At 40.9% G+C, this 13,015-nt stretch overlaps 1 protein-coding gene across 1 annotated transcript in view; it reads left to right on the top strand.

Annotated features, from left to right (window-relative positions):
* Positions 1-8,043, top strand: part of MAP3K21 (mitogen-activated protein kinase kinase kinase 21) — a 58,543-nt gene extending 50,500 nt beyond the window's left edge. Inside the window, exons 8-9 of the mRNA XM_081823166.1 lie at positions 3,167-3,984; positions 5,291-8,043. Of these exons, the coding sequence (XP_081679292.1) occupies positions 3,167-3,984; positions 5,291-5,691 (1,219 nt within the window). The 3' untranslated portion in view covers positions 5,692-8,043. The remainder of the gene's footprint in view (positions 1-3,166; positions 3,985-5,290) is intronic.
* The last annotated feature ends 4,972 nt before the right edge of the window (positions 8,044-13,015 follow it).

The following is a 13,015-nucleotide window of genomic DNA, read 5'->3' on the forward strand; positions in this document are numbered from 1 at the left end:
CTCCCCTCTAGAACCCTGTTTGTTTTTCAGAGTCCATCGTCTCTCATGGTTCGTCTCCCCCTCCGATTTCCCCCGCTTCATTCTTCCCCTCCCGCTACCTTCTTCTTCTTTTTTTTTTTCTTAACGTATATTTCATTATTTGTTTCAGAGGTACAGATCTGAGATTCAACAGTCTTGCACAATTCACAGCGCTTACCAGAGCACATACCCTCCCCAGTGTCTATCACCCAGTCACCCCATCCCTCCCACCCCACCCCCAACTCCAACAACACTCAGTTTGTTTCCTGTGATTAAGAATTTCTAGAGGCTTTGTTTTAATAGTTTCATGTGGTCCTTCAAGTAGCATAGGGTAGCATTGCTTATACCTTTTCTTAAGCTCAAAACTTACTTGCTGTCCTGTAAGTCTTTATGACGGAAAGTAATTAGGCTCCACATTATTCATTGGGAATTTGTAACTCCTATTCTCTACCAGAAAAATTAGTATCATAATTAATTCTGTAGAATCAAGTTAATGTAGTATAGGAGATAGCAACTATGAAAACATAGACATCCTGAAATTCTCCTGAGATTTCGGGGTGGTCTCCTGGCTGCCTTGCCACCTCTTAAGAGGACGAAATTTTGTCAAGCAGTTCTCTATGGAAAACCACCACTTAGAATCCTAGCCACTAGACCACCAGGGAGCTGGAAAACCACCACTTAGAGAGAATTACATTGGAATCTCTTTAATTTAGATGAATCATAATTATTTTTAATATTTAGTATGCCTATTCAATATTCAGATATTAAAAGGTTGCAGAGACATGTTGTTGAAAAACCTCAAGGATTGTCATCACCAAAGAAAAGAAAATTGGTCTTTAAACTTGACAATTTACGATAGCCCTTTGACACTGTGGCCAAATTAAAGATGTTTTAGCAGAACACGGTGTCCGTTTCTTGAATCTGTCATCAGTGCCGTGCTTAATTTTACAAGCATCCAATCACTCACTACCCATGTTCACTTTTCCTCTTTTGCATTGTCATGAGGATGTGGTTTCAGTATAAATATCTGCACAAGTACATTTGGGTATATGCAAGATGGGTGCTAAATGCTTCTTGTTGTCACATTCATGATGGTATTCTGATTCTTGCCTATGAAGGTGAGAGGTTCTCCTCTTATTACATGTTACAATTTATTCTCAAATGTGGTTTGAAGACTAAGGAAGAACAACTAATTATAATAAAACTGTTCTTCCTATAGTGTATTTTTCATTATTTGTGACTAATCAGAGAGATTAATCAGAGAACCCTTTTTTCCCTCAATTCTTTTATTATTATTATTATTATTATTATTATTTAGAATGTTCTGACCCATTAATAAGTCTTCCAAAGGACAGTTGGAGGAAATACAAGGATATATTTGGCTGACTCAGCTTAGTCTCCATTAAGTTAACTCTTGAAGTTCACGTGATGAGTTAATGAGAAGGTTTACACTTGTCTGTCCCACCTGTAGGTCCCTTCCCACCGCCCATCTGTGTGGTCCTGTCCTGCTAAGCATTTGTGTCTCAGCCCGAGTACTTCCTAAAAGCTTTCCCTGACCACCTACGCTGAAGCAGCATCCCACCCCATCCCTGTGTCTCATGACCCAGTCTTATTTATTCATAGCTCTTATCTGAAATTCTTATTTGTCTACATTGACACCCTTAATGTTTGTGTTCTGTTTCATTCCCAAACTGGAATGTCAAGGATTTTATTAGTTTTGTTTACCACTCCCAATGCCTGGAACACAGCAAACACTCACCATCTGTCAAATGCCTACATGAATCCCAAAAGGACACATTTTGATCTTATGTAGATATTTACCTACATAAGGGTAAGGGTAAGGGAAGGGAAGGTTACAATGGATATTAGGAAATGCTCAATATACTTTTAAGCCAATGAATTTCACTTGTTGATAGCATCCCCCACTCTTGTTTTTTAAATGATGGGTTGATAATTTGTTACCTGTCACGTGTCCTGGGCACATGTGTAATACATATTCATTACACCCAAATGCATTTCGTGCCTATGTGATGAAAGTACTATTCCAAATTTAAAAAGACAAACAGGTGGTCAGAAGCCTACCATCTGCAGGCATGCACATCTGGATTGTGATCTAAAAGTACAAAAACAGAAAGATGCAAGGGTGGGGGGGGCTTCAGAGGAAGCTGAGATTGTGTGTGGGGGGATGGGCCACCTTAGGCAGCGTTAGCATCAGGTGGTACTTTGAGAGAGGGCTTTCTGGGGGAAAAGGGAGCTTGGGGTGAGTGTGAGAAGGTGGAAGGAGGCCAGACAGAGGAAGAAGAGGGCACCCCAAAGCACAGCAATGACGGGGAGAGCACCACCAGCTTGTTGGGGGCGAAGCCGGTGTCTTGGCTTGTCTGCATTCTAGAGCACACTGCAGGTGTAATAGGACATAATACTGGAGAAATCACTGGAGGCTCTATCCTGGATTGCTTCGAACATGGATTAAAGAGTTTGTTGTTTTTGTTCATTCACTGCTAAGCACCTCTGTGATAACAAAGGCCTCTTGTTCTTCAGCTGATCTAATTTGTTACCCTTTGGGACCTCTTTGGAGAACCGTCCTCTCTGACAGGGGCTCCCAAACTTGAATAAAGGCTTATTAAAACACAGACCCCTGGGCTGCAGCCCTAGAATTTCTGATTCCATAGTCGGGAGTGGGTCAGGAATTCACATTTCTACAAGTTTCCAGGTGATGCAGGTGCTCGGGCCCAGGCGGCACACTTTGAGAACCACTGACCTGGGGTCTGTCGGTTCTTGTACACACAGGCGAGCTACAGATAACCGGGTCCGACACACTGAGAGGAGACAAAGGGCACGTTTTGTCTGACACATTACGGGACCTGCGTGGATGTGTGTGCATTTCTGTATCTTGATGACTTTTTCCTATAATAATTGTATTGCCCATGCCAGTGAAGAACGATTTCCTGAAGGATAGGGAACAGCAGATGATGTGCTTGCCGGTTCCTCTGTAGGGAACCTTGAGTTCTGTGCCCTAGGCCCCCTTTCCTTCGGGTACTTCTGGATGAACGGTTTGCTGAGCTGAAAAGGACTCCATGTGCTTTGACTTAGAATATTTATTAGATTTTAGCCTTATTGTACAGTTTTAATGATTTTTCCTGTAAATTATACTTAACGTGTGTACTTATTATCTTTGTTCAGGTGCTTCAGAAGAGCCAAGACTTTCCCCTGATGGATCAGAGCACAGAAAACCAAAGCAAATAAAATCGCCTAGTCAAGCCTACGTTGATCTACCTCTTTGGAAAGATGGCCAGAGAGAGAATCCAGTGGAACCTGGAAGCTGGGAGGAGGGACCGTCTTTGAGCCCTGCTGCCGGCACGCCTCAGGTGACCCCTACAAATAATCGAAGCAGATCCCCCCAGAGGAAGAAGACAGAGTCCGCTCTGTATACCTGCACCATGTTGCTGGCGTCAGTCGCTCTGGGGCTGGATATCAGAGAGCTCAATAAAGCACAGGCTGCCGAAGAACTGTTGCCCAAAGAAGAAAAGAAGAAACGTGAGGGGATCTTCCAGTGGGCTCCCAAGTCCCGAGGTGGGGCCAGTCCTTCCACAAGGCCACTGTCTACGGGCGAGAGGGCCAGCAGCCCACCCTTACTCCCTCCACCAAGCGCCATGAGCCTTCTGTCCATGCCCTCTCTTTCCACAAAGTGCTTGCTACAGACCGACAGTGAAGAGTTGTCCGAGGGCAGCTCACACATTGCTTCGGACCCCGAGATGCCCACTCCAGATTTTTGCGTTGCCATCGGAGGATGTAGTCTTGAGCCAACCTCCATGCCGAGACTTGAGACTGATCATAGTCGATGGAAAAACCTGTCTCCTCCTTTCCTAGAGCAAACGTGGGGGAATGTGCCTTATTATGCTTCTTCGAAAGAACGAGCATCACATCACAGACGAACCCTGTCCGATGGAAATGCTTTTCAGACCCCAAGTAGGTTGCATTAGTTGGATCAAAGTACAAATCACCACTATAGAGATTAGAATGTAAAGTTGTGTGGATATCTGCTTGTATCTTTTCCAAGTGATTACATTTACAAGCTTGTTTGCACAGTTAATACAGCTCCTTGAATTTTACCCTGCTCTTTTATTTGACTTTATTATTTGAATTCCAGGAAAAGCATAATTTGATCTCAGCAACGTCAGTATATAATAGCAAACTGAAACAGAACAAGCAGGTGGGGGATAACTGCCCCAAGCCCCTCACAGTAGAGAGGACAGGTCATTTGCCCACATCTGAACCAATGATTAGTTGGGAGAGCTGGAGCTGAAACTGGTCACCTAGCCTCCCCTGTGATAGGCGGTCTTCTGCGTCACCCGCCGTCATTGCTCAGCTTACGTGGAAATTTAGCAGGGGGAAGAGTCAAATGGCACGCTGTGCAGGGGTTGACTGTTATTTCTTTTGTATATAAAGATAATTACAAATATATATCATGAGTATTAAATGAGGTCATGTATATGAAAAATGCTTTTTAGGTTGTACAGTGTTATCTGTATGGTTAGTTGTAAAGTATATTAAAACTGAAACTGTTTCCATTCTCTTTCTTTTCCTCTGCTCTTCCAGCGCCCTACCCAGAAGTGATTTTTTTTTCAGTTTATTGTCGATTGTCTTTAGATAAATGTATTACTCTTTTGTAATACAGTAGACTATTAGTAATTGATGACTGAACAAGGAGAAATCCTAGGACAGTAATCCCATGAGAAACCATTCTTTTTCTCTTACTTATAAGCCAATAATTATTTGCTAGAGTGGTGATGAATCTGGTCTTCAGGACAAGAAAGAAGGGGCAAGATATAAAATCTAAAATCTAACTGCTTTCTTGCTGGCATCCATTTTTTCAGATGATAATCTGAAAAATCTGAAGTTTCATCATGTGCCCTTCATTTAAAAACAAAACAAAACAAAAAAACCTTTATTCTCATCTAATCCGTCTGGAAACCCCCCCTGTTTCTAAAACAGTTACAACGATCGTTGGCCCAAGCACCATGAAGGCGATGCGGCTGTGTTTATGGTTCTAGTTTCCCTGGCAGAAACACTCTTTCCAACCTTGCAGTTACTTCTTCATAAACAAACACACACCGTATCCCAATAGTTTTAAAAGGTGTGTGTTGAGGGTGTTTTGTTGAAGCTCACTTGAAAGTGACTACTTAATTGATCCGGTCTCCTAGTTGCTTGTCTGGGTGTTGACGGGCTTAGAAGTCACGGTCTAATTGCACACCGTCTTTGCTTTCTCGAGCAGCTGGTGCAACCCTCAGCTCAGCCCCCGGAGCCTCGGACCTGCCCCCGGAGCGGGCTCTGGGGATGCCCCGGTGCTCCGCTGGTCCTCACGGTGACCGGCCAAGAGAGGCCCCGCCTGAAAAACAAAGAGCCGGCACCCCCGTGCCCCCGCCTCGCCTTGCGTCCTTCCGAAGCCGCACGGAGTCGCAGCCCGCCGCGCAGGCGCACTCTGCCGGGCGGAGTCCGGGACCCACCAGCGCTGGTCCCCCTGGGGCCCGGGACAGAACTACACCCCACGTGCCTTCCCTCCTGGACGCTGACGCCGAAGGCCAGAGCAGGGACGGCACGGTGCCTTTGTGCAGCATGAAGAGCCGAGCTAGCCAACCGTCTGTGCATCACCTGGAGAAGGAGTTTCTGTCTTAAGTGCCTTATGTTGTTCGAGCATTTCTTTGTTTTGTGTTTAAGGTGAACAAATTAAAACAGCGTGTCTACCTTTGAACTGTTTCATGCTGCTGTGTTTTCGAAAGCTGTGGCCATGTTACTAAAGTAGTAATGGATGTCAACCTTCTCGGAAAAGTGTATGTGATTGCTGTTAGCTGTTGTTTTTTTTTGCTACTGGATTCTTACCTAGTAACTTGAAATGCACACGCGTGTAAGACAAGAAACGTGCAGCAATGTAAAGCTATGCTGGGTAGAATTACCTGAAGCATAGTTGTAATGCTTCATTGGTTCTCATTGACATCCCCCAAAACCCAAATCGGGATGAGGTGCGCCATGTTTGTCCCTCCCTTCATTTTCTTCCCATTTGCCTTTCCTTCCTTCTCTTTCTTTTTTTTTATTTCTTTCTCTTTTTTTGTTATTTGTGCAACAAAAAGCCAAGAATAATGTGATATAGTCACTAAAGGTATCTATTTAAAAAAAATTAAAGACTAGAATAGATGGAGAGCCAATGACACCCCTGAACTGAGCAGTAGGTTTGTCATGCATAGAGATGTCCAGGTGTCACACGGATTATGCCTATTTCTCTCTTTGAGGAAATTTTGCTGAATGTAACTTGTAAACGTTTTACTGAATGTAACTTCTAAAAATGTTACCCATCAGAATCCCAAAACAGATTTTTAAAAGGTCAGTCATGGGCATTTGGCTAAAACCACATTATGTCCACCTGAGCGAGGCTAATCTGTGGGTTCTTCCCATAGAAATGGTTCTTGTTTTATCAGTAGCCACTTATTTGGTATCCAGACTATAAAGCTTTTTCATTTCGTAGTAGGATTTTTAAAAATTAAGTGACATATGTATTCACGTATTGTAAACATTCATGTCATTTAATTTTATTTTTCTCTCTATAAATGTATGGTTATTTTAACAGTCCCAAATACCATTAGAGAGAAACACTGCCAAATCAAGAAACGGCAACACTGTTAGAATTTAAGTATTTTGTAGTTATCTTCATGTTTTAGTAAATTGTGGATAAAAGTTAGACATCTGCTAAGATAAGCTGATATGGTGGAAATGAGAAACATGGTTTATTTTCAGATACGGGCTTTTAAATGGATTTAGGGTAGCAGATCAGGATTTTAAATGATTTTATGAGTCATTTTATAAAATCATACCTCTATGATACAAATAGACTACTGAGTTATTAAACTACAGAAATACTATCCAGGAGCTTGTAAATTTGTCTGGGTTCTTTGTTAAATTCATTATGCTTCCCTTCTGTCACTAGAATGTGGTTATTTTGGATGACAATAAATACTTAAAATTTTGCACATAAGGAAAAACCAAATTATAAATATCGCTTGACATTTCATTTAAAATTTTACCTTGGTTAAGGTTTACTGAATAACTGAAATGTCAGCAATTTAAATCAGCTGTGATAAAATATCTACCTATAGCAGAAAAAAAGAAAATGATATTATTTGGCCACTAGAAACATCAAGTGACTTGGCAGGTATGCCCCAGAAGATGGTGGACAGAGCATGAAAGGATTATGTTAACATAAGTGCATTCTACCCCAAGGAAAACAATCTTGGGTTTAAAATTCTTGCAGCAAAATCTCAGGTACTTAACTTTGTTTTGTCATATTATGGTCCATTCTCTGATTTGGCTTCACTTTTGGGAGATTGTTGAAGTACGAAATCAAAATTTTATTTCCTCAAAACTGTATCACATTTGAAACTATGGTTGGCTGCTTCATTATATATGCAGTCATTTGAGGGCATTATTTCCTGCTAAAGGTAAAGGAAATACATGCCTAAAATAGCACATGAAAGAAGTATAGAAACTCGCAGTTTCACTTCTGCCAAAACATCGTTTGTGTGTGTGCGTGTGTGTGTGAGTGAGGGGTGGAGGGTAGTGGTGGGTCTTCATCAGTCTCGTCCCTCTGCCCTGTTCCTGCTCCCATGTAGCTTCATTTTAGTCAACTCTACATTATGATGAATTTAGAAACGAAGCTACATTAAAAAGATAATTGCGATACAAGGATTCAATCTCACGTGATGGCAAATAGTTGTGTTTTGCTGAGATCTGTTGTATATTTGCGATTTTCTATGTGTATTAGTATATTTAGCAGAATCTGGTTATTTATTATCATGTAGACTTACTAGCTCGTTGAAAGAAAAATTAAGCTGATTACTATTAGTCAACGTTGAAGGTGCTCCCACTGCAGAAATTTAAGGCCTGAGCCTGTTATGCTGTATTATGAAGCCTTGTGACTGAAAAAGATGTTTATATATGTTGTCTATTTTTTTAATAAACTCTTTTTTTTATAGCTAATCTACTTGCTCAGTGGCTTTCATCTGATGATTGTGACTATAGTTTATAGTGGTTTATTTTGTATTTAATAAGGAAAAGTACGTTAGTAAAGATCATTGATGCTTAATAAGCCAGGTATTAGCCTGCTAACTTCATTAAACTAAAGATCGCTAAGTGAGTCATAGGATTAAATACTTTTTAAAATTTTATTTATTTATTTTCTAAAGATTTATCCATCTATTCTAGAGAGAGAGAGAGAGAGAGAGAGAGTGCACGGGGAGGGGCAGAGGGAGAAGGAGAGAGAAACTCTAGCAGACTCCTCGCTGAGTTCAGAGCCTGACACAGGACTCAGTCTCATGACCCTGAGATCAGGACCTGAGCCGAAAACAAGAGTCGGACGCTTAACTGACTGTACCACTCAGGGGCCCCTGGGATTAAATGCTTTTTAAAAAGTATAATGAAATTCTTTATTTAAAATGTTTGGTGTACATATGCATTGAAAAGTTGCGTTTCATTGAGAATTTTGCAGTTCCATCTTTTCAGAAGGCACGCTTTTGCAACATGAAATTAGTATGAGCTAAATCTCTGTTGATGCAGCAGGAATGTGATTAATGAGACATGCTAATTATTAACATGCTTGAATCAGAAGAATTTTAAGAATCATGAAGCATTCAGTAATTCTTACTTAGCAATGGAAACTTGTGTGGATCAAGAAACAGATCATAGTATCTCATGCAGATCCAAGCATTCCCGTGCCACATGAGAGGGATGGAAGTGTGACATCCATTGCATATCTGTGTTAGTGACCCTCCTAGGTGCCTGTAAATATCTTCAATAAAATTTGTGAGGCAAGTGTAGTATCCTTATTTCATTAGGAATGAAATAGACACAGAGAAGTTTGTAGATTTCCAAAGACCCAACCTGTCTAGTCCCTACCATCTACCTGTTCACACCTGTTGTAACCAACCATACACATAGTAGAGAAGATGGAGATGTCTGAAGTGTAAGTTTTGTAAATGGAATCCAAAGCTAAGGTAATTTTTCATCAAAAAGTTCAGAAGTCTAGAAATGTATGAGTACTTAAAAGCAAAGCTAACAGTGGTTAATACAGTGGGATACTTTTTAAGTAAATGTGAAATGAAACCGAAAATACTAAAACATGCATACCTAATAGGTCAACTCAGAAAAATGGCATATTCTGTTCAGTAGGTCTATACATATGAAGTTATTTAAGAACAGCAATGTAAATGTATAATAATCAGGCAGAAGCTGTCTATACTCTTCTGAAAAGGCCAACATGCTAAAACACAGTGAAAGATGAAGTTTTATAAATGAAAAATGTAATAATTTCCATACAGTGGAGCAATTATTACCTATGTTTTTACATCCAAACAAAACAGGTAGGCTGAATTAGGGAGCTTCCGTATGCTGACAGACTGACTGAGTGGCCCCTGAGGTCCTGGGAAAGACAAAAGGATTTAGTGGTGAGCAAGAGAGACAAACCTATGGACTCTGTCTGCATAATTCTTAAGATCTAGTAAGAAAGACATTGAATGAGCAACTAAGCAGGGCCAGCTTCGTGGGCATGTGACTTGTGCCATTCAGAACTCAGTGCCCAGAAGTTTCCTGAGCTTGATGCTAATGCTTTGCTACCATCATCTTGAATTCCTTAATAAATTTAGAACAGGGACCCCTCATTTTTGCACTGGATCCCACAAAATATGTGCCCAAACCCATCTACAAGTGAAATGAGTTATAAAAGGTGAAGTAGTCACTGCTTTGTTAGTACTGGAAGAGTGATCTAATCTGAGGGATTCAGGGAAGGTGGAAGGAAGCCAGACCCCAGCTGGAGGAGAGGTACTCCCCAGTCACTAGCTTGTGGGAGGCCCTTGACTCTTTTTACTCTTGCTGCTTTCCAGGTTTCTCTTTGTTTCTGGCTTTCAGTATTTTTACCTACCATGATGGGTCTTGGTGTAGATCTTTTTCTAGACTGTGTATCCTGCTTGGACTTTGTTTAATTACTTGGATGTGTAGGTGAATGTTTTCAGCAAATTTGGGGCTTTCAGCTGTCATTTACTCAAATATTTTTTATGCTCCTTTTCCTCTCTCCTTCTGGTACTCCCAATACACATATGTTGCTGTACTTAATGGTGTCCCACATTTCTCTGCAATTTTCCATTCATTTTTATTCATTCTTTTTTTTTCAGATTACATAATCTATATTGATCTCTCTTCAAATTCTCTTATTCTTCTGTTCATATCTACTGTCAAGCCCATCTAGTGTTTTTTCACTTTAGTTACTGTATTTTTAACTCCAAAATTTCCATTTGATACTCTTTTTTATAATGTTTATCTCTTTATTGATTCTCTTGCTGATGAGAGTCATCATATCTTCCCTTACATTAATCGTATTCTCCCTTAGTTCGTTGAACATATTTATAATGGCAGCTTGGAAGCCTTTGTGCAGTCTGAAATCTTTCACAGGCCATTTCCATTCCCTCCTTTTCCCCCCAGTATGTAGGTCATACTTTCCTGCTTCTTTGCCTATCTCGTATTTTTGTTTTAGGAAATGCATTGTAGCAGCTGTGGATAATGATTTCCCTTACCCCCTCTCCCGGTCTTGCTTTGTTGTTTTTGTTTGGTTGTTTGGTTGGTTAGTGATTTGGCTAGACTATTTTAGTGAGGTCTCTTTTCCCCTACTGTTTGAAGCCTTTGGTGTCACTCCTCAGAAAGTGTAGCCTTGGTGTGCACACAGCCACCCTGGGATAACACAGTTTTAGCACGATTCCCTTTGACCTTCTCTCCCACTGATCTCTCAGTTATGCTGTGTGCTTCATTTGGTATTACACCCAGCTGTTAGGCTCCAATAATTGCTGACTGGTTGCTCTATTATTTTTTATTATGCCTGGGGCACAAATTGCTCTGCAGTCTATTCCAATTAATTTCAGACACGGGTAGTTTGGGGGCCGATCTTTAAAGCTTTGTTCTGACCCCAGGCAGGATCTTATTTGATGCCTTTTTGCCTGATTTTCTCTGATAAACCAGCTGACCTGTGGTTTAGCTTATTGCTCTTAATTAAGAGGAGCCATGGTTTTTGAGAATGCTCTTAGGCTTGAACATCCCCACACTGTGTTTTAAATAAAATTAATTCCTTTGGTGAAAAATTTGCAGCTCTGTTCTTGTGTAACATCTCCTGCCCTGAGCAAAATATCTGAGCCATACTCTGGGCACTGGGTAGAGTGGTAACTGTGATCTTCCTGGCTTGCTTCTTTCAGAGTAGAACCAATGTCCTCCAAGTGAATTCGTGTAAAAATATTTAGGAATCCAATATTCTCACTGGGGTAGAGCCTTACCCTGTAAGTGGGAGCTGGATGGAGGAAGGGAAGCCTTGACCTCTTGGTCACACTCAACTAGGAATTTAACCTCTTAAACACAGAGTTGGAGAGGATGAGAAATGCTGGTGTCCTATGTCTCCCACTGAAATACCTGCTGCCTTGATTGGAAGCTGGCAGAGGGAGACAGGAGGGAGTCCTGTCTTTTTGGCCAAACCTGATTGGAATGGAGCTTCTGCCAAGCTGAGCTAGGTGGGGGTGGGGTCAGGTGGAGGGAGCAGGCCATAGCTCAAATGTCACAGGCTCTCACTGTTCTTACCAAGATTTAGTGTATCTTTGAATAAATATTTATTTGCTATATGCCCTTAAGACATTTCCAGAGGCTTTAAATTTTTTTAAGGTAGTTTTCACCAGTATGCTCCTCATATAGCTATCCCATAAGTGGAATTTCTCATTATATTTCACAAAGCTGATCATTAACTCCTTTGGGAGCATTTTCTCCGATTGGCTTATATAACACCACACATCGAAATTTATGTTTTTTAGCCCATGGCCCTAAATGCATCTCAAGGCAAATCACTCTGGGTTTTCTATCACCAGCCTTGTCCTAATCTTAGAGCTCCATTTAATATATTTTCTGCGGCTTACTTCTCATCTCCCCTTGTATGTCTAAGGGGCATCTCAACTGAGATGTGGCCCAACGTTCTTGATTCACTGCCTTCCTTAAATCTACTCTTCCCTCAGCCTTCCTCCCAGTAAACAGCACCAGCGTGGAGGAGTTAGAGGACAACCCTGAACAGCCATTCTATAATGTCCAGCAATGTCATGATTGTACTTATGTCACTTACAGTCATTTAATAACTATTTGTAGAATTGGATGAATGATTCCCATTTTACAGATGAAGAAACTGAAGCTTAGGGAGATCAAGTAAATTGCTGGATCTGAATCCAGTCTGAGTCCAGTTTATGCTTTTAGGTTTAAAAAGTTTGTTAACTGTTAAATAGTTGATTTTCAATAAATGTTACTGTTAACATGTTGATCAAAGGATAGTTGAAAGAAAGTAGTATAAACTATAGTTGGAATGCGACTTTGGGGCATTATTGTGGAGGACTTTGAATACTAAGCTAAGGATTTGGCACTGTATTTTGCATTATAAAGGAGCAATTATAGGTTTTGATTTAGAATGTGTATTGGGGTTCTCCAGAGAACCAGAACTAACACACACACACAGACACACATACACACACACACACACACACACACATGCATGTATAAGAAGAGATTTATTTTAAAGAATTGGTTCACATGATTTGGGGCTGGGAAGTTTGAATTCCTAGGTAGGCCAAGCAGGCTGGAGATCCAGGGAAGAGTTGATGTAGCTTGAGCCAGAAGGCTTTCTTGGAGGCAGTATTCTGAGACCAAGGTGTTGGCAGGTTGATTTCTTCTGAGGCCTCTAGTTGGCTTGTAGATCTTCTTTCTGTGTCTTAATATGGTCTTTCCTCTGTAAATATCTGTGTCTCAATTCCCTCTTTTAGTAAGGACACCCATCATATTGGATTAGGGCTCACTCTAATGACTCATTTTGACTTAATTAACTCTGCAAAGGTAATCCCTAATACAGTCACATTCAGAGATATTGGGTGTTAGGGTTTCAACATAC

This window comes from Leptonychotes weddellii, chromosome 6 (assembly GCF_054177405.1).
Source record: "Leptonychotes weddellii isolate Sample4059 chromosome 6, ASM5417740v2, whole genome shotgun sequence".
NCBI lineage: Eukaryota > Metazoa > Chordata > Mammalia > Carnivora > Phocidae > Leptonychotes > Leptonychotes weddellii.